General features: G+C 51.2%; 6 protein-coding genes across 6 annotated transcripts; 2 read left to right on the top strand and 4 right to left on the bottom strand.

Annotated features, from left to right (window-relative positions):
- Positions 1-2,481: 2,481 nt before the first annotated feature.
- Positions 2,482-3,435, top strand: N7511_001042 (velvet factor family protein; the record flags this gene model as incomplete). The annotated part of the gene is made up of 1 exon (XM_057123467.1): positions 2,482-3,435. The coding sequence occupies one exon, from the start codon at positions 2,482-2,484 to the stop codon at positions 3,433-3,435; it is 954 nt and encodes a 317-aa protein (XP_056989200.1).
- A 510-nt stretch (positions 3,436-3,945) lies between these two features.
- Positions 3,946-5,563, bottom strand: N7511_001041 (uncharacterized protein; the record flags this gene model as incomplete). Its single annotated transcript, XM_057123466.1, has 3 exons — positions 3,946-4,683; positions 4,733-5,022; positions 5,089-5,563. 3 exons carry the CDS (start codon positions 5,561-5,563, stop codon positions 3,946-3,948), a joined length of 1,503 nt encoding a protein of 500 aa, XP_056989199.1.
- A 390-nt stretch (positions 5,564-5,953) lies between these two features.
- N7511_001040 (mitochondrial 54S ribosomal protein bL12m) lies at positions 5,954-6,697 on the bottom strand (the record flags this gene model as incomplete). The annotated part of the gene is made up of 2 exons (XM_057123465.1): positions 5,954-6,286; positions 6,446-6,697. The coding sequence occupies 2 exons, from the start codon at positions 6,695-6,697 to the stop codon at positions 5,954-5,956; spliced, it is 585 nt and encodes a 194-aa protein (XP_056989198.1).
- A 425-nt stretch (positions 6,698-7,122) lies between these two features.
- On the bottom strand, positions 7,123-10,944 carry N7511_001039 (chaperonin-containing T-complex subunit CCT8; the record flags this gene model as incomplete). The annotated part of the gene is made up of 11 exons (XM_057123464.1): positions 7,123-8,399; positions 8,464-8,834; positions 8,956-9,160; positions 9,413-9,471; positions 9,530-9,561; positions 9,610-9,673; positions 9,727-9,772; positions 9,829-9,853; positions 9,907-10,147; positions 10,241-10,482; positions 10,561-10,944. The coding sequence occupies 11 exons, from the start codon at positions 10,942-10,944 to the stop codon at positions 7,123-7,125; spliced, it is 2,946 nt and encodes a 981-aa protein (XP_056989197.1).
- An 800-nt stretch (positions 10,945-11,744) lies between these two features.
- Positions 11,745-14,903, bottom strand: N7511_001038 (VWA and PH domain-containing RING finger protein; the record flags this gene model as incomplete). The annotated part of the gene is made up of 1 exon (XM_057123463.1): positions 11,745-14,903. The coding sequence occupies one exon, from the start codon at positions 14,901-14,903 to the stop codon at positions 11,745-11,747; it is 3,159 nt and encodes a 1,052-aa protein (XP_056989196.1).
- A 5,318-nt stretch (positions 14,904-20,221) lies between these two features.
- On the top strand, positions 20,222-21,369 carry N7511_001037 (uncharacterized protein; the record flags this gene model as incomplete). Its single annotated transcript, XM_057123462.1, has 4 exons — positions 20,222-20,234; positions 20,304-20,632; positions 20,681-20,806; positions 20,893-21,369. The coding sequence occupies 4 exons, from the start codon at positions 20,222-20,224 to the stop codon at positions 21,367-21,369; spliced, it is 945 nt and encodes a 314-aa protein (XP_056989195.1).
- Between the last annotated feature and the right edge of the window lie 97 nt (positions 21,370-21,466).

The raw sequence follows: 21,466 nt of genomic DNA, 5'->3' as shown, positions 1-21,466 counted from the left end.
CAGATCATCCCTGCCCTTTCGAGCCATTCACGCCGTTGTGTGACCACGAGCACATGGAAGGCAAGATCCTTGTTTCTGCATGGCTACAACAGCCTGCAGATTTGAAGTGGCTCAGCAAGGCTTCCCAGTAATCTCTCGGAGCCAGCACAGCCAATTCCCTTGCTGGGTTGCATGATCCCAGAAAGTTTGATGTATGGAATTCACAAACTTCTCCAAAGTGCGAGCAAAGACACTCGACATTCTCTTTAAAGATATTTCAGAACTAAAGTGGAGGCTAACAGAGTCAAGGGCCGCATCTGCCGACAGTAATTACGGGATTCAAAGCTGCAAATTGCTTCAGCTCCACAGTTCAACCCTCTTTTCGGATGATTGGTGACGACCTTCCACGGCTGAACTACAGTACTGTACTGTATTAGTTAGTTCTGATACTAGCCAGTGGCCTGCTCGGATCCGAGATTGTCGCCCCGTATTCTTAGCGATATCAAGCGGTGGCTGAACGCTTGGGCCCTAACTCCAACTTGCGAGTCCACAGTTCACAGTTCACAGTCCACAGCTACCTTGCCGATCGATCTGACATGCCCCTAAATTTGCCAGGGCTCGAGACGGGCCATGGTCAGAGCGTATAGTGAAACGCTAATTGACTTCCTGGAAAGCCAGGACGATTGTTTCCGTCGCTGTTTTCCCTCCGAAAGCTTGCCGGGTTCTCATCAGCTATGCCGCAAATTAGGGGCTACCACGGCGAGCCCGGTGCCAGTTGATCCCCCGTTGTGGGGAGCAGATCCAGGTGAACGCCAAGCAACGGTTGAACGCCAATCGCGCCTCGCGGCCCTAGCTAGCCACTGTGCTGAAGGTACTTTTTCCGGCGTCGGTCACCATCCGATCGACACGCAGTTCAGAAATTTCGTCAAGCGGAGATCTAAGTTTTCTGCACTGCGGAGCTCTTTGATTAAGGACTTCAATTTATGGTCCGCTCTGGTCCGCTCTGGTCCGCGAAAAGGCAGACAAGGACTTGACTGCTTGTCTCGATTGGTCCCAACTAGTCCCCCTAATGACTACCCATCCACACCCTAACGCCTAATGAGTTAAAAACAGGCGACTGGATATGGCACATGTAACACGAGCCACTTCATCCCGATTCCCAGGAAAAGCTTCTCAGCCTGTACGCAGAGTCCCACAATGTGCCAACGGCTTCTGGGGGGGCTGACCGTCTTTCCAGGTCGGAAGCCCTCGGGCGCCAGCCAGTCTCTGTCAGGAACAGACCTAGTGGTTCATCCAGCTCCCACGCACTAAATTAATGGAGACACAGCCCACAAAGCCCACACAGATGTCCCCTACCGTGGTAAAACCATGCCCGCTCGGCCCGTTCCCCCGGCTCTTCCCTTTTCATCGTTCATCGGTGGGTACAGCGCCAATCGTAAATGCACCAAGGCCGTGGTTTTGCTGAAACATATTTGTACCTTTGAATGTGTTCACTGTTCCTTGTCATATCCAGCCCTGAGGTGATTGGACACGGTGAAATTGGTGGTGGGATTCGCTCCGTGAACAACTTTTTTTTTTTCGTTTCGAAGCTGGATTTGACCAACGTTACCCCCGAGGCAAGTATAGATCGGAGCAATTACAGTCGGGGGTCATGAGGCCCTGCTGTTGAACCTGCATTCGCATGCGGCTTATCAGATGCCTTAACCGCAGGCAGATCCAGGATATGCATTCACGATTTTGACGTGAATCTATTTTGTCTGGTTTTTGAGTATCATATAACTCCGCGGCATTGGCTCTGCTCGCGTTGGGTCAATATTCCGTGGGGTTATTTTCGATGCCTGTTCTTTTATAGCCCCCGTCCGCATACGGCATTTTATAGACTATAACACGAGGTCTTACCCCGGCACAAGTCAATAGATGTCGAGACCACCGCAGGAATATGGGCATCCCGCGCCGGAGTGGCCACACATCGACTCAGTCCAATATCGTCCACCCATTCCAAATCCATACGCGCGACATGAACCTCGACAGCTCTTGGCCTCGGGCTTTGAACGCCCTATGTCCACATCTTTTGCTCCTCGGCTTCCTGCCTTGCATCCTCTTCCCGAAAGAGTAGATCCGCGATATGTTCTCTCCGCCGACAATGCATACATGACCCGACAACCTATACAACCACATCAATTACGATCACATCCACCGTCGTTTGATCCGCGTGAACACTTTACACCACAGGAAGAAAGACCAAACCCAATTTTGAACAATGTCCGTGACTATGATAGCCAACGGAGCCGGCAATACGACGTGGAGTCCCAGTAAAGTCCCTCTCTTTTCATTTCAGCCATCTTTATCTGTCAGTCATCCGGCCTCGATGCTTTTGGCTTCAATAGAGACTCCCTCTGATGTCACATCTGTGACAGGTCACACAATGGAGAATCGTTGAACGCAAGATCCCACTCTAATACTCCAGAAAATCTATATAGACACAGCAGCAGTTCCACGGCCATGCCCAGTCCCGTCTGGTCAGACAAAAGCGCAGCCAACTATCCATCAGCTCTGACTCTACACAGCACGCAACAAGACTCAAAGCAACCCCGCAATGTACCCTACAGAATGCCTCACGGCTTCGACAAGCTCCTCCACCACGAACCAGAAGCTGAACAACCCCCAACACCTCCAAGACGCCCATCCACCCAATCCCGCTACCACCTCCACGTCCGCCAACAACCCCTAGCAGCACGAGCCTGCGGCGCAGGTGACCGAGACCGCCGCCCAGTCGACCCACCCCCAATCGTCCAAATCCTCCTAAACGACTTCGACTCCAACTCCCAAGAAGACCGCGATATCCTCCAAGACCCGCGCTTCACAGTGGGCTGCCTCCTCTTCCCCGTCTCACCCCAATCACCCTGGTCCGAACCCACCGAATCAGCCTCCGACCCGCAAGACCAACCCCAAGACCGCGACAAAGACAAAGAAGGCGAAAAAGACCTCGACGACGGCGTCGCAAGAACAGACGACCCCTTCTCAACACCCCTCCTCTCCGGAAAAGCCTTCATGTCCCCCTTCTACGTCGACGCAGACCCAGACCCAAACTCCGCCCCTCCACACCCGACTTCCTCTCTCAACTCCCATCTCTCCAGCCCATCAAATGCCTACAATCACCCCTCCGCGCGCCTCCACCAGCCCGCTACCTTCTTCATCTTTGCCGATCTGTCCATTCGCTCCGCTGGCCTGTATCGGCTTCAGTTCCGGCTTATGAACTGGGGCTCTGTTGAAGATACGGGCCAGTCGATGCCCATTCTTGCTGAGGCTTGGTCCGATCCTTTTCGGGTTTATCCTGCGAAGGATTTTCCGGGTATGCGGGATTCGAGTATTCTTGCTGAGGGCTTGAAGGAGCTTGGGTTTGTGGAATTGAAGACGAGGGGGCATGGGAAGGGGAAGGGGAAGAAGAGGCGCTGATTCTCTCTCTTCCTCCTCTTCTTCTTCTTCTTCTTCTTTTTCTTATCGGCGTGAGCGGGTTTGGGTCCTGCTTTGCTTTGGTTTTTATTTGCTTCCTTGCCGCTGGGGGCAGGACTGGGCTGCATGGAGTATGTTGCTTTTGGTAGGGCTTGGTAGGATGAAAATTGGAGCGGATGTAGGGTTGGCGTTTGATTCTTTTCTATCATATCGACAGTTTTTGTTTATCTTGTTGTCTTCTTTTGTTTTGCTTCTTTATTCTTTTTTTATTTTTTGTTGTTTCTGGTTCGGTTTGTTGCTTTACGTATGGAAGCATTGCATGAAGTGAAATGCGAGGCTGGGTTAGATGGCGATGTTACTAGGGCATATACTTTGCAATATGAATGAGACGGAGTTTACTTGGCATTGATCAACGAGATCGAATGTGTATAGACAAGATCAGTTCAAGCTCGAAAAATTAAAACTATGCATGTGGTATAAAGTAATGTACAGAGATTCAATCAACAGCCCGATCTAACCAATCGGCATCAGCTTTTTAGCGATCTGCTTCATAGGCGGATCATATTTCGGATTGAACCAATTTTTATCCAACTCGAGTAATCCCTTCCTCGGCAGGAAATCTGGAAAGCCCGTCTTAAGAGCTCCATGGAACATCTTAAGGCCATCCTTGAAGTAGCCGCTTTCGCGGAACAATAATGCCAGAATGAGGGGAGATGACTTGTTATTCTTTTTTAACATGGCAAGTTGATGCCAGCTAATCGAGAGCAGGTGGTATTCATCGGGCTCCATGGGTTTATTCAAATGGGACAGTAACTGCGTCATGCGCATGTATGGGTTGTATTTCTTCCAGGGGTCGTCCCAATCCGACGGCTGTGAGATCCCCCACGCCCTCTCCTGCAAGAGACGCGTCCGCTTTTCGGGGTTGGGGAGCCAGCCTTTGGATATGTGGTAGTACCAGTTGGCAATATAGAAGCAAGCTGGATCGTAGCCGGCCGTGGCAGCCATGGTCATGTACTGTTCGTACTTTTGGTATTCCTGCCATGCCTGCTCGTTGTCTATGTCTGCGAATGCGTCCTCTGGTCCGCCTGGCTGGCTGGTGAGCGCACTGATCGCCAGCTCGGTCAAAGCAATGGGCTCGCCGAAGTCCAAGGCCGCGCGAGTCATGGCATCTTTCACTTTCTCCGGGTCGTCGGCGTTGGCAAGAGCATAGAGTCGCCAGGGGAGAGGAGACAGTCCCATCCAGGGTAAGATCTGTGAATGGCTTGGGGATGGCTCGTGAGCTTTGGAGGAATGGAAGGACTTTCTCTTCTAAGATTTCGGTGGCTTCTTGGGTCTGACCACGCCAGGTCAAAAGCTCTGCCCAGACCAGAATCGCGGGAGGGAAATCTTCCTTGAGAGCTAGCTCCTGGAGCCGCGTGATCCACTCGTTGTTTCGGTGAATATCAACGCCGTCCAGACGAAGGTATCTGGACACAAGAGCAACAAGGGCTCGGCGGGACCCGGCTCTCGCACAAGCACTCTGGACATATTCCTGGAAGCCGGGAGAAGATCTGGCGACAACGTACCCGATTCGATAGACAGCGTCAACGTCTACAGCAAGTAAAGTTCATTAGTAAGTATCAACTCCTGAAGGAGGCACTTGAGAGCAAAACCTACCTACAGAGATACTCTGAATGGCTGCCGCGCTGCAGTCAATAGACCCAGCAGCCTTGACCAGTCGTTCGGCCACGCGTGTAAACGTAGTCAGGTCAACTTGAGGGGGCAAAAGTTCAGCGGCAGCTTCATACAATCGCTTGAATTCGTCTTCATCCAGGTGTCGAAGTTTCTCCGGTTTTAAACGTAGACGAAAAAACCCATCACGGTCCAGAGGTATGCCTTGCTTGTTTTCTAGTATCATTGCTTGTGATAATTCATTGGCTTTGTGGGAAGTAGTGGGTAATTTTGAGAGGGGTCTGAGCGACCAAGGCTGGGTAGTATGGAATGGTCGTTTCGGTGTCGCAGGTGCGGTCACATCGTGGATGGCGGGAGCTGCGCGGGCTCCCAGCCTCGGATTGCGCACGCCTTGTACGATTGGATTAAGAGAACGGCATGTTCGAGGCCATTGTGCTGGCGAAAGTGAGGGTTTCGTCATGGGTTTGAAGTTGTGGAGGAATGAATGTTGGAGAGTCTGAAATTTTGGGAGTCGAATTCGGAGAAGTCAAGTCACTGGACCTGACAGCATCAACATCTGATATAAACCTCTTTCTACCCCGGGGCCACATCTATATTTACTGTTTACTTTATAAAGAACGGATAAATATCAGAATGCTAAATGCATCAATTAACCAAAAGAGCCGCCTGTGCCAGACGGTCCCAGAACACAATGCGTATAATGTACATTTTGCCTTGATCTACCAGGCCAACAACAAGTAAAAGCCCAAGAGCCCCAAAACAAGGAGTAAAAACCGGAGAAGATCAAAAGCAAGAGAAGAGTTCTGCGATAAGCATCTCTCTCCTCATCCTCCTATAAAATAAACAATTTTTACTCCATAATAGCCTTAGCGCCCAGAGCCTTGAGCGTCTCAATAATCTTCTCTGCCTCCTCCTTGGGCACAGACTCCTTCAGCATCTTAGGCGCGGACTCGACGAACTTCTTGCTGTCCACCAGAGACAGACCAAGCATGGTCTTGATCTCCTTGATGACCTTGGGCTTGGAGGTAGGCTCGAAGGACTCGAGCTTCAAGTTGAACAATGTCTTCTCGGCGGCGGCGGGAGCAGCCTCCTCTTCCTCGACGGCAGCAGCAGCACCGGGGGCGCCACCACCAGCGGCCATGGCGAAGCCGCCAACGGGGAGGTCGGGGATGTTGAGGCGGGTCTGTTGAGAAGATGGTTAGCAAATATTCGGTTCAGCGATAGATGCTGCAATTGAAGACCCTCCAAGCGATGCAGACATGACTCCATCGCATATTCTACACCCCCGAGCCCAATTGCAGGAAAAGTCCCCGGAAAGGAGAAAAAAAGAGGTCAAACGCACCTTCAAGCTGGACACGAGGTCAGCAGTCTCGAGCAGGGTCAATGTGCTGATCTGGTCGACAATCTGGGCGATCTTGGGGTTCGTGGGGGCAGCAGCAGCAGGGGCGGCCTCGGTGGACTCCCATCGCCGGCTGCTGGGTGTGCGACGGGCTGTGAGGTATGAAGCGGAGGTCGCGATGCGCAGGGAGGATGGGCGGACGGAGCCGGAGAGCTGTCTGCAGCAGCGGGCTGCGGCCTGGGTGGGGAAGGACATGGCGGAGATTGAGATGAGGAGGAAAGCTCCGAAAAGAGAAGATTAATACACAGGTGGTGGGGAATGGAATTGGAGGCCTTGTTGATAGAAGCAAAATCCCCTTCAGGAAAATCCAACTTTGGGATTATGTCAGCCGGATGCTGCAATTGCTAGTCCTAATTAGGAAGTCTGTGGCCTGAGGCGGGAATTTTATACGTACTCGATGGAGACAGGTACAGTTAAGTGTTCGTTGGAGAATACGTATGTGCTAGCGTCGGAGGAGTATGAACTGAGCTGGAGGAGGATATAATCCAATTTACATGGTTCTCAAAAAGTGTAGCTATACACACCACCTTTTTTTTCTTCTCGTGAATCGTCCCAGAGAGGCCACTTCTTCTTCTCCTCCTCTCTTCAATATTCATCTTCATCTTTATTTTTCATGTAGTTTAGTCCTGGTCCCAGTCACCGCCACCCTGTGGCATCTTGGGTCCACCCGCTTGCCGAGAGACGATAATCTGGTCTACGCTCAGCACTGTCCGGGCAGACTCACTAGCCAGACGAATAGCGGAGGCCTTGGAGGCCAGGAGATCTAGGATACCCTCCTCAACGGTATCGAGTGTGCCATCAGCGGAACTCTGCTCGAGATCCACACCGGTGGTCCAGTAGGGCTCTTCCTCTTCAGATGAGCTGCCCTCCTCTTCTTCGGACGACTCCTCAGTGCTGGAGGCGCGGTGGTGTGCGGTGTACAGACGAGACAGAACCTCGGTGGCATCGAGACCGGCGGACTCGGCGAGTGTGCGGGGGACAACCTCGAACGCCTCAGCGAACTTGCGGATGGCGTGCTGGGGCAGACCGGGGGTCTTGTCGGCGAAGTTTGAGATACGCTCAACGAGCTGAACCTCGGTGGCACCGGCACCAGGGACGAGACGGGGGTCCTTGGTGATGGCCTTGACAGCGTTGACACCGTCATCAATGGCACGCTCGACATCCTCCAGGTGGTTCTGGGTAGCGCCGCGCAAGACAATTGTTGCTGTGCGGGTAATGGCGTTGGCATCTTCCTGGCGGAACACGGTGACACGGTCACCGCCAATCTCAGTGGTCTCGACGACATCGATTTGACCCATCTCATCGGGCATGGGGGCACCCAGACGGGCGAGGGGAGTAGCGCCGACAACACGGCACAAACGGCGGAGCTCGAACTTGGAGAGAATCTTGACGACCAGGATGTTGAAGCGGTTGAGGTAGTGCATGGCCAAGTCACCGACAGTGGAGCCGGCAACAACGACGCGGAGACCGGAGTCGTAAAGCTCCTTGATGGCAATCTCCAGACGGTCCTCCTCACCCTTAGTGAAGTCCATCATCTCCTGGGCATTTTTCAAAAGAACTGTGCCCTTGGTCTCGGTCTGACTGATATCGAGGGGGCAGCTGAAAACACCGACCTTGGCGCGGCTAGCAGACTTGACAACTCCATCGGGCTCACGACCGAAAACCATACCCTTCACCACACGGGATTGTTCCAAGCTACCACCCATGATCTTAACGACTCGTACGTTGTCGACGTTGAAGTTGAGGGGGTTCTTGGGCAGGACGGCCAGAACGGCCTCAGCAACCAAGTTAGCCAGAGTATCTTCGTTGCCGGACTGCTTGGCGGCGATAACTGTGCGGAGAGCCTTGCTCAGCTCTGCGATCGAGTGCATATCCTGGAGTCTGTCGACCTCCAAGTCTAAACAAAATCACACCAAATCAGTAAATGCCACGGGATGAATGCATATCGGGCCAACACATACCCTCTAGAACCTTCAAGGCGAAATTCTGGGCCTTCTCGTATCCGGAAACAATATCACTCGTCTTCAAACCAAGACGGATCAACTCCTCGGCCTTCTTGAGGAGCTCACCGGCGAGGACAATAACCATGTTGGTAGCATCACCCATCTCCGCATCTTGCTGCTGACTGGCCATAACGAGCAGCTTGGCAGCGGGGTGCACGACATCCAACTCGCGGAGGATAGTAGCGGCGTCGGATGTAAGGATCATCTTCTGCAGGTGGTTGATGACGATCTTGTTGCGGCCATAGGGGCCCAGGGAGGTCTGGACGGTACCAGAGATAGCCTGGCAGGCTTCGATGTTACGGATAACGGCTCCATCTTCGGCATCGTGGCTGCAAGAGAAACACGGGACTCGTCAATTGATTTGATTCTTTTTTGGGAGGGGGAACAGATAAGGAGGTCGCTCTTTGCGGTGGGCGGGTTTTCGGCGTGCGTCCTTGGGTTTCTACTCACCTCTGGTATCCAGGCTTGAAGAGCCCCGCCTGGGAGGGACCTGGAATTGATAGCGACATGATTAGATGTCGCGTCCGAGAGAGATGCGACGGGGTATGAAAGGGGTTGATGGGAGTGGATGGAGCTGTTGTGCCGGGCAATTTTTGGAGCTGCGGTGGTGGGTTTGCTCCGTTTGCACGAGGGGGAGCCCGCCAGTTGCTTGGCGCTGGAGTATATAATTATCAGGCACTTTTTATACAATATTCTAAGGTCGTGGTGGCATTCTCATGTTTATAGGCAGTAGGAGATAGTCATATTTATGAATGTATCAACTAGTTCTATTGTACATTGACTCCTGGTCACATTGGTATTGGTCATCTCACCAATCCAGATGCCATGGAGTCATAAGCACTGCGGAATCCAGGCACTGTACAGTCAGTAAGCATTGTAAGAAAGGGGAATATCGGGAATCTCTTACTATATCCTTTCAAAGAGCTGCACCCATTTTCCTCATATATTCCCTCGGCCTTGGTGAGCCTATACAGTGTGAGGTTAGTCGGGTAACAACTATGTCAACAACGAAATACCATCTTACCATCCTTGAATGGCTTCCATTCGGTTGTAGCTCTGAAACAAGTTAGCAATGAGGTATCAGTTGAAAGTGTGTGAGCATACCGAAGGGTGAGTGGACATGAACTGCGGAGGAGTCTGTTTCTCTTGCTCCTGCATACGAGCCCATCTGATAGAAGTTAGCGGTATTCGAAACGTAAACTTGATCTTTGGTGAGCATACAAGCCGACAGCAGCCTCTGGATTGAAACAGGCTTTGGACATCATCACTATTCACACTGGTCAGCAAATACTCATAATCTAACGCCGAGACCAATATGCATACTCAGTCCGATATTGTCGGCTTCAGCCTATATAACTCGTTAGCCAATCGGTTCCCCATAGACAGAGCAGCTTGTCTCACCTCTTGTGTCCGCGAATTCGGCAAACTGTACATAAGATTCAACAGCATAGAAGACAACTGTCCGGAGACATCGAAGAGAAAAGAAAGAGTAAGAACAGCTCCAAGCGTAATGAAGCTATTACTCATGCGCTCAGCAGGGTGATGAGCCACAACATGTGCAATCTCATGTCCCAAAACAGCAGCGAGACCGTCCTCGTCTTTGCAGATGGGCAAGATCCCCGTATAGACAAATACCTTCCCCCTATAAGAACAGAAAGGAATCAGCAAAAGAAGAAAAGTAGAGGAGAAATAATCCTCAATCGCAATCAAAATCCAACCTGAAACTCATGCTTACCCAGGAAGAACAAAAGCATTAGCCATGCCATCATCCTTTATAACATGAACCTTCCAGTCCATCCCATCCATATCAACCTGCGGAATTAACCTCTGCAAAACTCCATTGACCATCTTCGTAAGCGGATGATACTCAGGCAAGACCTTGCCCCGTTCAGACTGCAGAACTTCGCGGTAGCTCTCTTCGCCCATTTTCAGTTCCTGGGAGCTGGATACACAGTTGAAACGTCTTCGGCCAGTCATCTACACCACGCAAGCATGACATGTTAGCATAAAACAAGTTATAGATGCTCGTGTCTTGTCTTGTCTGTCCCATCTCACCTCAACAGTATCAGTATTATAAAGATAAACCCCAGAGATCCCAACGCCAATAGCGACAAAGTGTCCCGGTTTAGCATTATGCAGAAGTCGAGCAAAGAGAGGTTGGCGCGCCGCGCCTCCACCTCCGAAGCGGTTGTAGCGGTTCTGGTTTCCGAAGTTCGAGCTGCGGGAAGAGGTAAAAGGTCGGCGGGTCGTTGAGCTTGAATTGAATGGGTATTTAGGTTGGGTTTGGGTAGTAGATCTGCAGCTCTGGGATGAGAGAGGGCGCTTGGGTGCTATCTGCGACAGGCTGTGTGCTTGTTTCGGCGATAACGATGCCCGTTTGGATGTGAATGTGAATTTCAATGCGCTGCGGAGAGTGCGGGCTGTGTGTTGAGATGCCATTTTTTGGGTGTATTTATGTGCACATGTGTATATGTATATTCTTGGGTTCAAAGAGTTCAGGGTCTGGCTTGAGGTGAGGTGGAATGGGAGTCGAGGGTATCTCGGATTGGAAGGTGACGGGGAAGGTGAGCCGGCGATAAGAATCCTTATCGGTTCTAGGCTTAAACCCGATATAGTTCCAGCGCAAGCAGACTACTCTAGACATGAGAAGATTCCGAAAGAAATAACGTAAATAGGTTCAGATGAAATTATGCAAGGCTATATATATTCAACAGAAATTCAAAATCCAGTATATCGTCAGGTCACAATAAGATATCAGCATATGTTCAAAAAGTTCAAAACCAAAAACCACACCAAAAAAAGATTCACCAAGATATTCACCAAAGATATAAGATGAAAAACAAAAAACCCATCCCACCGGTGCGCACCATAGCCGAGACCAAGCAGAGCAATTACATAGAAACAGAAAGATATGTCCAAAGAAAGCACAAATCCAACTGGGGAGGAGGGGAACACATCAAGAACAAAGGCCCTGGTATCATGCTGCGTAGTCATGGTGGGAAACAAATGGTATCATAGGGATGGAAAATGAAAAAGAGAAACACGTCAATAATCAATAACAGGAGACAGGAGGGGAAAGGGGCATGGCGATAGGGGAGAGAGGTGGAGGTGGAACTCGTGGACTCGTGGATGGTCGAGACCGCTTTGAGATGGAAATGGAATAGGAAAAGAGGTAAAATGGACCAAAGAGATTGGAAGGGGGTGGAATAGGGTGAAGTGAAGGTTGAGCAGATGGATCCTCACTCCTCAGTGAGAGCGTCATCGCCGGTCTCACGCCAGTCTTGGGACCGCTCGGTCAACCGACGGACACCCGAGACTCGCTGGGCCCAGTGTGCTTCGGAAGGTGTGCGGAAGGTGTAAGCACGCTGTGAGGAAATGACGCCGATACTCTGCAGCACGGCCTTGCGGGAATCACGACCAAATACAGCCGGGTGGTTGATCCACTCAAGGGAAGATTCAAGGTCTGCGTTGAGGGCAGTCATGGTATGGCTGTCGACAGATGAGGTGGGAGTGACTGTATTTGTCTCGGATGCCAAGGAATGAGTCTCGCCAAAAGTCGATGACTTGGGGGAGGATGAGATCGGGGTATCGCCGCGGCTGCCGGCGTCACTGCCGGAAGGACGAGAAGCTCCTGGCGGCAGCGGTGGTAGGCCACCCTTGCCTAGACCTTTGAGAATACTGCGGGTTTCGTTGAGCAGATGCATGGCACGGTCGTGCTGGCCTCGGGAGACCAGCGTTAGGGCACGAGTCAGCATATCGGAGGTAAGGAGTTCCATGCGGCGCTGCACAATCGAGGGATGGGGTGGAATGGGCGGGGTGGAAGGGCGCCCGCCCTTGGCTCGCGGGTTCTGAGGGAGCATGGTGATTGCGAGGAGCGAGGGACGAGGGGAGTGAGTGAGGTGGCCGTCACGGAGGAGATCGCCGTAGGTGAGATCAGCTTGGATGAGAGGGACCTCTTCCACGCTGGCCACGCGCTGCTCATCGCCGTCTGGACCGCCGCCGAGGGCTTCCAGCCCGGAGACTAAGCTTTCCCACGGATCCTGGGGCATGCTATCCTGGGTGGCGTTGTCGGGTTGAATGACGAGCTGGACCAGGACATCACGCTTGTCGCCGAATCGGAGGTCCCCAAGTGCTGCCTCGGCATCTTTGCCAGTCGCACGTTTCGTGGTGTGGAGAGCACCGCTGATCTTGACAAACTTGGCGGGGGACCCTTCTGGTAGGCGGAGCTTCAGCTTGACGTTTTGATGGGAAGTTGTTTGCAAGGCGCCTAGACATCCGGCGGTGCATTCTCGAAGCATCATCCAGTCCTTCACATACAGGTAAGAGCCTTTGGTGCGGGTGGAAAGCTCGATCATCGTGTCCGGCTTGTGCGTTAGACCGAGGCCGAAGGAGTGAATGTTGACCTTGGCGGCCTCTGCACGAGATACGACAAAGTCGACACTTTCGGGGTCTGAAATGGAGGAGTCGCTGATAAGGAGAATGGTAGAGACGGGGTTATTGAACTTGCGCTGCATCAGAAGATCCATGGCCACATTGGCACCTTCGACGACATCTGCGCGCAGACTCTTTTGGCCAACTGGCCGGATCGATTCGAGGATCTTGGGCCATCCAGACCACGACTTGGTAGTCATGCCCACTAGAGGCACACCACCGCCGCTTGAGCCAAATGTCACAAGTCCCATACGGTCCCGGGGTCCGAGGTTCTGAACGAGGAACTTAAGAGCATCGCGCAAGAGTGTGATCTTCAAGCCTTGCATGGACGAAGACACGGGAATGACCACAACAATATCAAGAGGAATGTGAACAGTGTTGATAGGAGGACTTTCCGAGTTACTGTAATCCGTGATGGCGGTATTGTTGGACTTGGATGCACCGTAGGATGAGTTGATAGAAGCTTGTCGCTGGATGCGGTTGGTACGGTAGTCTTCCTCCTCCCCAGAGTTGTCATAGTCATAGTCATTCTGGCGCGAGATGTTTTCAACGGGGTGCAAGTCGATCAAAGAACGGCGCCACATCTCCAATTGGTTGCGACTCTGGAAACGCAGGTAGAAACAGGGTAATTCGCTGACGGAAAGGTTCAAAGCGAGAACGGGCTCATCGGAGGAAGCCTCAATTGACTTGAGATGCTTCTTGATCAGAATCGACCCCTTGAGGGTACAGCGGACAGGCTTGCGTCGTCCACTGTCGTCAAACTGATTTGGATCGGATGATTTCTTCTCCTTCACACAGATAAGCATCTCCCCAAATAAGTAGCACTCCAACTCCTGCCAGGAATCCCGGTCCTTGCCCACGCGCATATGTCCATGGAGGCGCAACTTGCCAAATCGAGGGAACTCTAGCCCATGCCAATTGTCCACGCGCGTGCGCAATTCTTCCGCAACCTCATCCAAGTTCTCCATCGGTTCATGCTGGATCGAGCGAGCATCTTGTCCCCCGTACCGTCCCTGATATGGCTCATCCGGCTGTGACTGGCCGGATGGCGTATGCCGCAGATCTTCTACATCAGGACGCCAATTCGCCTCTGGCACCTCCACCGTGATTAAGCACGTGAGGGTCTGTTGTTGCCGGGATCGGTTCATGGTTGGGAACTCGCTACGGACGGTCACAATCGGCGGGGGGATCGGGTTCTTGGCGACTCCGGGGCGTGCACTGACTTCGGATTCCATTGCCTGCACATCATAGTCATGGCGTCGCCCACTGCTGGTGTGCTGGCCATCCGTGTATTCGCCGGAGGAGCCGGCCGCACTGCCATTGCGCGAGTGTGGTTGACGAGGATTCGAGGCGACGGTCAATCGTTCCACGCGATCGCGCTGGCTGCTGGTTTCGCGGCCGGTGTCGCGGCCAGTGTCGCGGCTGTCGCGTCGGGTGTACGACGGATCTCTGGAGGGATTGTACGATGGCTCTCTGGCCGATGGGTTATAGGATGGCTCTCTTGCCGATGGGTTATAGGATGGTTCTCGCGGGGCCGTGTAGCGACTGCCCGCGTCGCTCGGTGCTCGTCGGGTGGACTGTTGCTCCCACGGCGTTGGCGTGGTCAGGCCACTCCGCATGGTCGCGCTGTCACTCCCCGTCACAGACCGCACGATATTACTGATTTTTTCTGCCGATCTCGTCAGTCCCTGGTCGATTCTGAAACTGGGTGGGAACATCCTACCTATATCCAAAACATTGCCCCCGCGACTCGTGTCCAAGGCCAACGGCGCATCGCAGGTGGGGCAGTATTGTCCGTCGCATTCTCTGAGAAATTCGTAGAAGCACGCCTCGTGGGAGACATGTGAGCAGGCTAGTTGCAGGATGCGCTCGCCTCGTAGCGTATGTTCCAAGGGTTCCTCGCAGACGGCGCATTCGCTGCCGATAAATGTCCTCTCCCGCCGGGTGCGGGTGCGGTCGACCTCCATCGGGCCGGTTTGTATTCCAGATCGTGAATGAAAGGATGCTCGTGAACGATTTGCCGCTGGTTGAGCAGAGTTTGGATAACCGGAATGCACCGAGCCAGGTGGTCTTGGGGCGAAGTCAGTCTGATTGGAAAGACTACTAGACGGTCGTTCTACCACGCCTCGAGTGAATGAACGGAATGAACGGAGAGGAGAACGAGAGTCCGATTGTAATTCTGACTATTAATTAGCAAGGTGGGGGGGGGGAAAGAAAGGACCATTTGTGACGAAGTTCAGGGGAGGGTTTTAGTCTTGAATGTTGGTCTCAGATTCCGATCTAATGGAAACTTACTTGACTTTTTCCGACCTAGGAATCCCAGCTCAGTCAGTTGTTGAGTTGAGTTCCCAGACTTGGAGTCCGATCTAGGCGAACGTTTCCACATGGGCTCTCAAAGGGTGGAGATGAAAGAAAAAAAAGAGAGAAAGGAGAAACCCAAAAATAAGAGGCTAAAAGGGGGAACTAAAGTGAATAAAAAAGGTACAGACCAATACCCACTTGGAGCCCTGGCCCTGCAAGCCTTGGGAAGCCCTGAAGCCTTGGAGCCATGGTGCATCGTTGACTAGACAGTGGAGAAACCCCCTAGGAAAATGGAAAAAAAAAAAAAAGGAGAGATTTCATCTGAAACCTCGTTCGATTGCTTTTGATTTACTTATTTACTTACTTATTTACTGATTTGCCTTCTTTAACGTTACTGCGAACATCGTGCAGTTGGTTCTTTTTCGCCCCCAAAATTCACCCATTTCCCGATTTCGTGCAATTGGCTTTTTATATACTTTTTCCCCTCTCGATTCGACTCTTGGAGTCTCGTAGTTTGACTTTGGTAGTCTGCTGTATTACTCTATTACTCTAATAGTCTATTAGTCTTAACTTTCCGAGAGATACGGTATATCTCCTAACTTTGCCACAACGCTCGGAACTCCGATCTTTTCCATAGATCCAACCCCTCTGGAACGCGATTCCCTTCCCACGCATTTCCATGGATGTCCATCTTTAAGCATAGATTCACCCCCGGAAATCCTCCCCAATCCGCCCAACCCAAACGGTGGCAAACTCGGAACTCGTCCAGCTGATACTTGCCGATCATCGTTACCTGTCAAGAGCATCTCTGGTTCCCAGAAAATCCAGAACATCTCCAGTTCAGCCAAATGACGTCCCCCAGTACCAACCTGGGCCAGCCTGGTTCAGCATGCTGCATCCCATCACCGTTGCCTATCCGGCCATGATCGACACAACCTCACCGTCCGCTGGGTGGCGTTTCATTCTCCGCACCTCCCAATGATCGACCGGAATTGGTAACCATGGCCAACTGGGCTCGGCTAACGGTAGTCGAATCTCTCTCGCTCCTCCGTGCTGGACGATTCACTGCCTCCTTTCCGAATCTCCTATCCAGCCGGCTCTTCAGCTCCACCTGTGCACACGGGCTGCCGTCCCACTCATCCCTACTGTACACCCAATAGCGCGGAACAGGCAGGAAATTGGAGCTGCCGAGGCGCGCTGAAGCTAAGGGCAATGGAGGTGCACATCGCTATCTCCATGTCCCCGTTTATGGATCACTTTCCCAGACCAGCGAACAGTCGTCAGCGGCGGAGATCGACATCGTCTTGCTTTTTGGGTAGGAGATTGTCTGTGCTCGGGTTAGTTTATCGTCCATTGTCTCAAAATTCCGAAATGGGGGTTGGTTCGGTGGAGGCGTCGCCGTGCTTGGCTATTGAAATGCCGTGAGATGATGATGGACACTGTCTCCCCACTAGGAAAGGGGGGGGCATATTTGATATTGGATCTGTCTACGGGCGTTGGCTCGTGTTCTGCACGTCAGTCGGGGAATTACTCCGATGTCTCCTTGCTGGAGCTGTCACGGATGGAACCTGCGTGGCCTATATGACAGCTCATTGTCTTGGTCTGCAGTAGATCTTTATTCCCCGTGACGATTATTCGTTGTTCGTGATTCCTCACTGCTGTACTGTACACTGTACAGTACTCTGCACACTTGGTGTTCTGCACAAGATTTCACCATCCCATCCTCTCTTGTTCACAAACTCTCAACCCTCAGTTTCGGTGATATAGCCTCATCCGATTCCAGGACAGAGATCACCAAATGATCATCACCGTTGCGAGATTCCAAAGCGGAGATGCTATGAGCAGCACTAGTCTAAGAGTCCAAGAGTCCAAGCTCGTGAACCCCCTATATACTGTACTAACTCCGCCACTCTCAAAACCCGTGTTTCAAATCCAAGTCAAAATCCGAGGCTGATCACTGCCCACCAAACAACACTTACAAACCCACCGTAAACATACCATAACCTCTACACCACTCTACCCTATTCCACCCTCTACTCCCACTACACTACACTACCATGCACCATACACCATGCATATATCCAATAGAGTTCACAACTGAAACACGCAGGGCAAAAACCCACAACCCCCATTGGCCGGGGGAAACCCCGGCCCTACCTAGCCGCATACAGTACAGTACAAAGAGAAAGGAAAAAAAACCCCCCAATCCAAAATCACAATAAAGAACGGGTGAACCGGAAATCGCGCACGCACTAACTTTAGCAAATACTGCTGTCAACCCCAAATGCAATGTTCAACTCCGTACTGTACGTTAGTTGTTAGTCGCATATTGTAAGCATGTGGCCCTACTAACTCTGTTCGGGCTGGTAGACCCACGCTTTTAGTGTGCTTGCCCAGGGATGGTTCGGCCTGCATGATGCGCCTAGTGTCCTAGTCTAACGGTGGATTCGTTTCTATAGTGCAGTTCTGTTTGCAGTGGTACAGTAGTGCCCGGGCACCAGGTGCCGGTATCTTGGGATTTGGGATTTGGGATTTGGGGGGTGCTGGATGTGGTGTCGCTGGCCATACTCAGTTAGTACTACTGTATCTATAAGGTAAGTGGTTCTATTAATATAACTTATGGTGTTCCTTGGTGGGGTTGTCAGTTAACTTATATCGTGTCAATCTGCGACCGAGGTGTCAACAGACTGGTCATGCAATGCTTGGGTTTGCTGTACAGTACTATGGCTGTTTGGGGCACTTGCTCCGTTGGACATGGGGTGCTTTGGTTCACTTGCATTTTGCAGGATTTGGTTTCTCTTTTTTTGGGGCCTTTTTGCTTTTTTTTTTTTTTCTTATCTTGTTTTTTCTTGCTTTTGAAAGTCAAATGCAATATGGCTTTACCACGTCACATTCACTAATCCCTAAGAAAGATAAGTTAACTCATGAGTTCACTTCCTGCGCGGACTCCGTAGTATCCGGATCAGGAGCAGGATCGTATCATACATGAAACAATCCCGAAACAGGGCTTGTTTATAAGAGACAATCTTGGTTATTGTCGTATCCGGTTGATGTGATTTTACTATTGGATTCCACAATGCTGGGACTGAACTGCTTGAATCTGTCTCCGACAGCCGATTGTCTCGTTGGCTGATTCATTGTGTCTAAGATGGACAGTTCGTGTGTGCCCCAGGTGTGCTTGGTAAATATTACTATGTTCCGGTGTGTTCACCTGGCGTGATCAAGTTTCAACTGACTTGGTCTTGAGGGTCAACTTCGCCGGTACCGTATTGAATGTATACTTGGTTATTTCACTCGATTGGTGGAAGGTGATCGAGAAACCATCAACTCCGAGTAGACACCTCAGTTGACCTGGAATATTATATTGTTGAATAGTCAACAAACACAAGATCCGTTCGTTCCCCGAGTCAATGATTCACAGGCTGAGAGTCGAGATCTATCACTTTTATCGGCGGGGTCACTTGCATGCGCGGAGGTACGCTAAGATGTCCCACATGTGACTTGAGCTGTCAACGTTGAGCTTATGTCGAGTATGCACGATACATCGATTTTGCATGCTGTGCAGTTGTCAACGGTTCGGATCATGCCATTCAATTGTGATGTGTCGATGTCAGACTTGTTCCTTTGGTGTGCTGTAAAGTATATCATTCTTTGTTGACTGGCATTTTTGTCTTTGTTTAGCGGGGATGATCCGGTTGGCTCGTGGTGACTGATATATCATATATTCCATCAGTCTTGGTGTGCACGTTCGACGGCTCTAGATCATGTCAATGGCAATGGACCATCTGTTCTGTGTCCGGGTCTTTCTACGGGCTAGTTTTTGTATTTTCTTCCCCGTTGATGACATGTTAGATATATTTGGACAAAGGAGCGTTCTGAATATGCTTCCTGTATGCATGTTTGTGCTAACGTGATTAAGCAGTGCATTAAAATTCTGTGTCACTGACAAACTATACAAAACAAGCTTATTGCTTATCGGATTCTCCCTTTGTAGGAGATGTTTCCCCGCTAGATCATGGATATTATATAGATCAGTAAAGTCATCAGTAAGATCAATGGCAAGCCCACAGGAAAAAATAATTATGTCAATTATAGCAATGTACCAGCCATTCTGTTTACAGTTTATATTTTTCGACGTTTTCTGGCCTCATATAGAATCGGTATCCCCACATGGATCGGAGACGACGAAGACTGCGGAGATCAAGCGGCAAAGTGGTAGTGTTAAGCTGAATCTGTTGAGATATAAGCCTGACACCTTTCCAGCGTTGCTTTTTAGTCGAATGGTTAAGCGGCGAGCAGGGAATTTTAACCTAGATCTATTGATATACAAGCCTGACACCTTTTCCAGAGTTGCTTTTTCGTCGAATGGTTGGACATCCTCTTTTAAAAGGATCATGGCGATATCCATTGTTCAGGTACGGCCTGGCTGTAGATAAACCTGTTCAGAAACATATATCCTCGTTCTTGAATATTTGTTGATTGGGGTCGTTGCCAGAGCTTGTTCAATCAAGTCGTCTTTCTCATCTTTCTGGTTTTCCTTACTAGGATCTTCCGATGCGGCTGCCGTGCCCTAATCTGTTGAGTCCTCGGGAAGCCGGGATATTCATGGGATATTCTGCGCAAATTCAAAACGCAACGCAATATATCAAGTCAATCAAGTCGGAAATCCCAGAGAGCCTGTCCTTGTTTAATTGTAGAAGATGTTAACACTTTCATCAGCAGCCGGAGCAACACAGTCCCCGTGGAACCCAAATAGTATTCCCATGCCTAGAATGACCTTTCAATTGAACAGGATCAATAGTCCTGCGGTCACTGTGTAGCAAGTAGAAGAGGCCCGCCTGTCACATGTGTACCTGATCTGAGGACTGCTGTTGCCGTGACGATCCCAAAGAGGTAGGTCGTTCTGGAGGTGGCCAGCAACGCATCGTCGTCGTCTCCCCAGCCGCGTTTACGTTCTCTGCTCTCTTCGCGTTCTTATCGCATCATGGATAATCCTGGTACGTTCCATCGAGTCCTGTCTCATCCTTCATTACCCTGTGGTCGAGGCATATCTAACGCGGACTTAGACGCCATGGCGAGCCCTGGAACGACCGTCCGCGGCGCAACCTCGGGCGCCCCGGATATCTGGGGACGTCCCATTGATCGTACTTACTTATCTGCAAATCAATCTGACCGTGGCCGGATTGATCCACGTGAGCCCGGATACATTCGTGAGTCGGAGTATCGCAACGATGTCCGCGGCCCCGGTCGTGCGCGCAATCGTCGTGGCTCCGCATACTACCAAGACCTTGACCTCAATGGAGGACAAACCGATCGAAACTGGTATCGTCGTCGTCTTCGGTCTTCCAATTCCAACAGTGGTCGAGGACAGGAGCTCGGCAATCGCCGAGGCAGGGTAAGCATCTATATCATTGTTGAATGTTGGATTGGTTCTCATGCCCAGAAGGGAGTCGGTAGAAATGAACAACGACGTTGTTTTATCTGCGACACACCCGGTCATGTCGCACGTCACCATAATGCCTGGGCACTCTCGAATCAGGGACACGCCGCCGGCAGCATTGGCATGACTGTATGTGAATCTCGGGCAAGATGCCAGGTTTCTTTGGACGAATACACACTTCGTGCTGGTTTCGCTTTGTGCTAACTCCCGACTAGGATCCTGTAGTTCTCTCGATCAACTCTGAAGCTCATATGAGCATCCTGCCACATACCATCGCACCGCGCACCTCCCAGCAGCAGGAACAAACTCCCGTCGATATTACCGCTCTTATTGCTGCGTGGGAGCAATACTTGGCTCCGGGTTTGACCGAAGTGGAAGATGCTTTGACTGCACTTCAAACAACTGCCGTCAGAATGGGAGTTACGGCTCCTCACGCTGAGATCTCGGGAATGGTCTCGTTGTGGGACAGACTGATCAACCCTGGACGAATTCGTATGGAGAGCTCTCTGGCCGCCATGTGCGCCAACGCGGAAGGTGCTCAACAGGAAGGTTGTGCCAATTCTTCTACCACCTCTGCTCCGGGCAACCAGGAAGAGCCAAGCTCTGATGCTGCTGAGCTCATGGACACGACGTCCGGTGCTGCGGACGGCTCGACTGGTCTCATCGATGAGTACGACTTCAACACCTACTGAGATGGAAATGGATTTCTTTTTTTACATGCGAGTACTGGCCTGAGATATCTTTATTCTTTATCTATGTATCCTTATCACCAGCGTTATGGCCAAAGGG

This window comes from Penicillium nucicola, assembly GCF_028828085.1.
Source record: "Penicillium nucicola strain IBT 29836 chromosome Unknown utg000001l, whole genome shotgun sequence".
Lineage (NCBI taxonomy): Eukaryota > Fungi > Ascomycota > Eurotiomycetes > Eurotiales > Aspergillaceae > Penicillium > Penicillium nucicola.
Note: the sequence above shows the minus strand (reverse complement) of the source record. Positions and strands in the feature narration are given on the sequence as shown.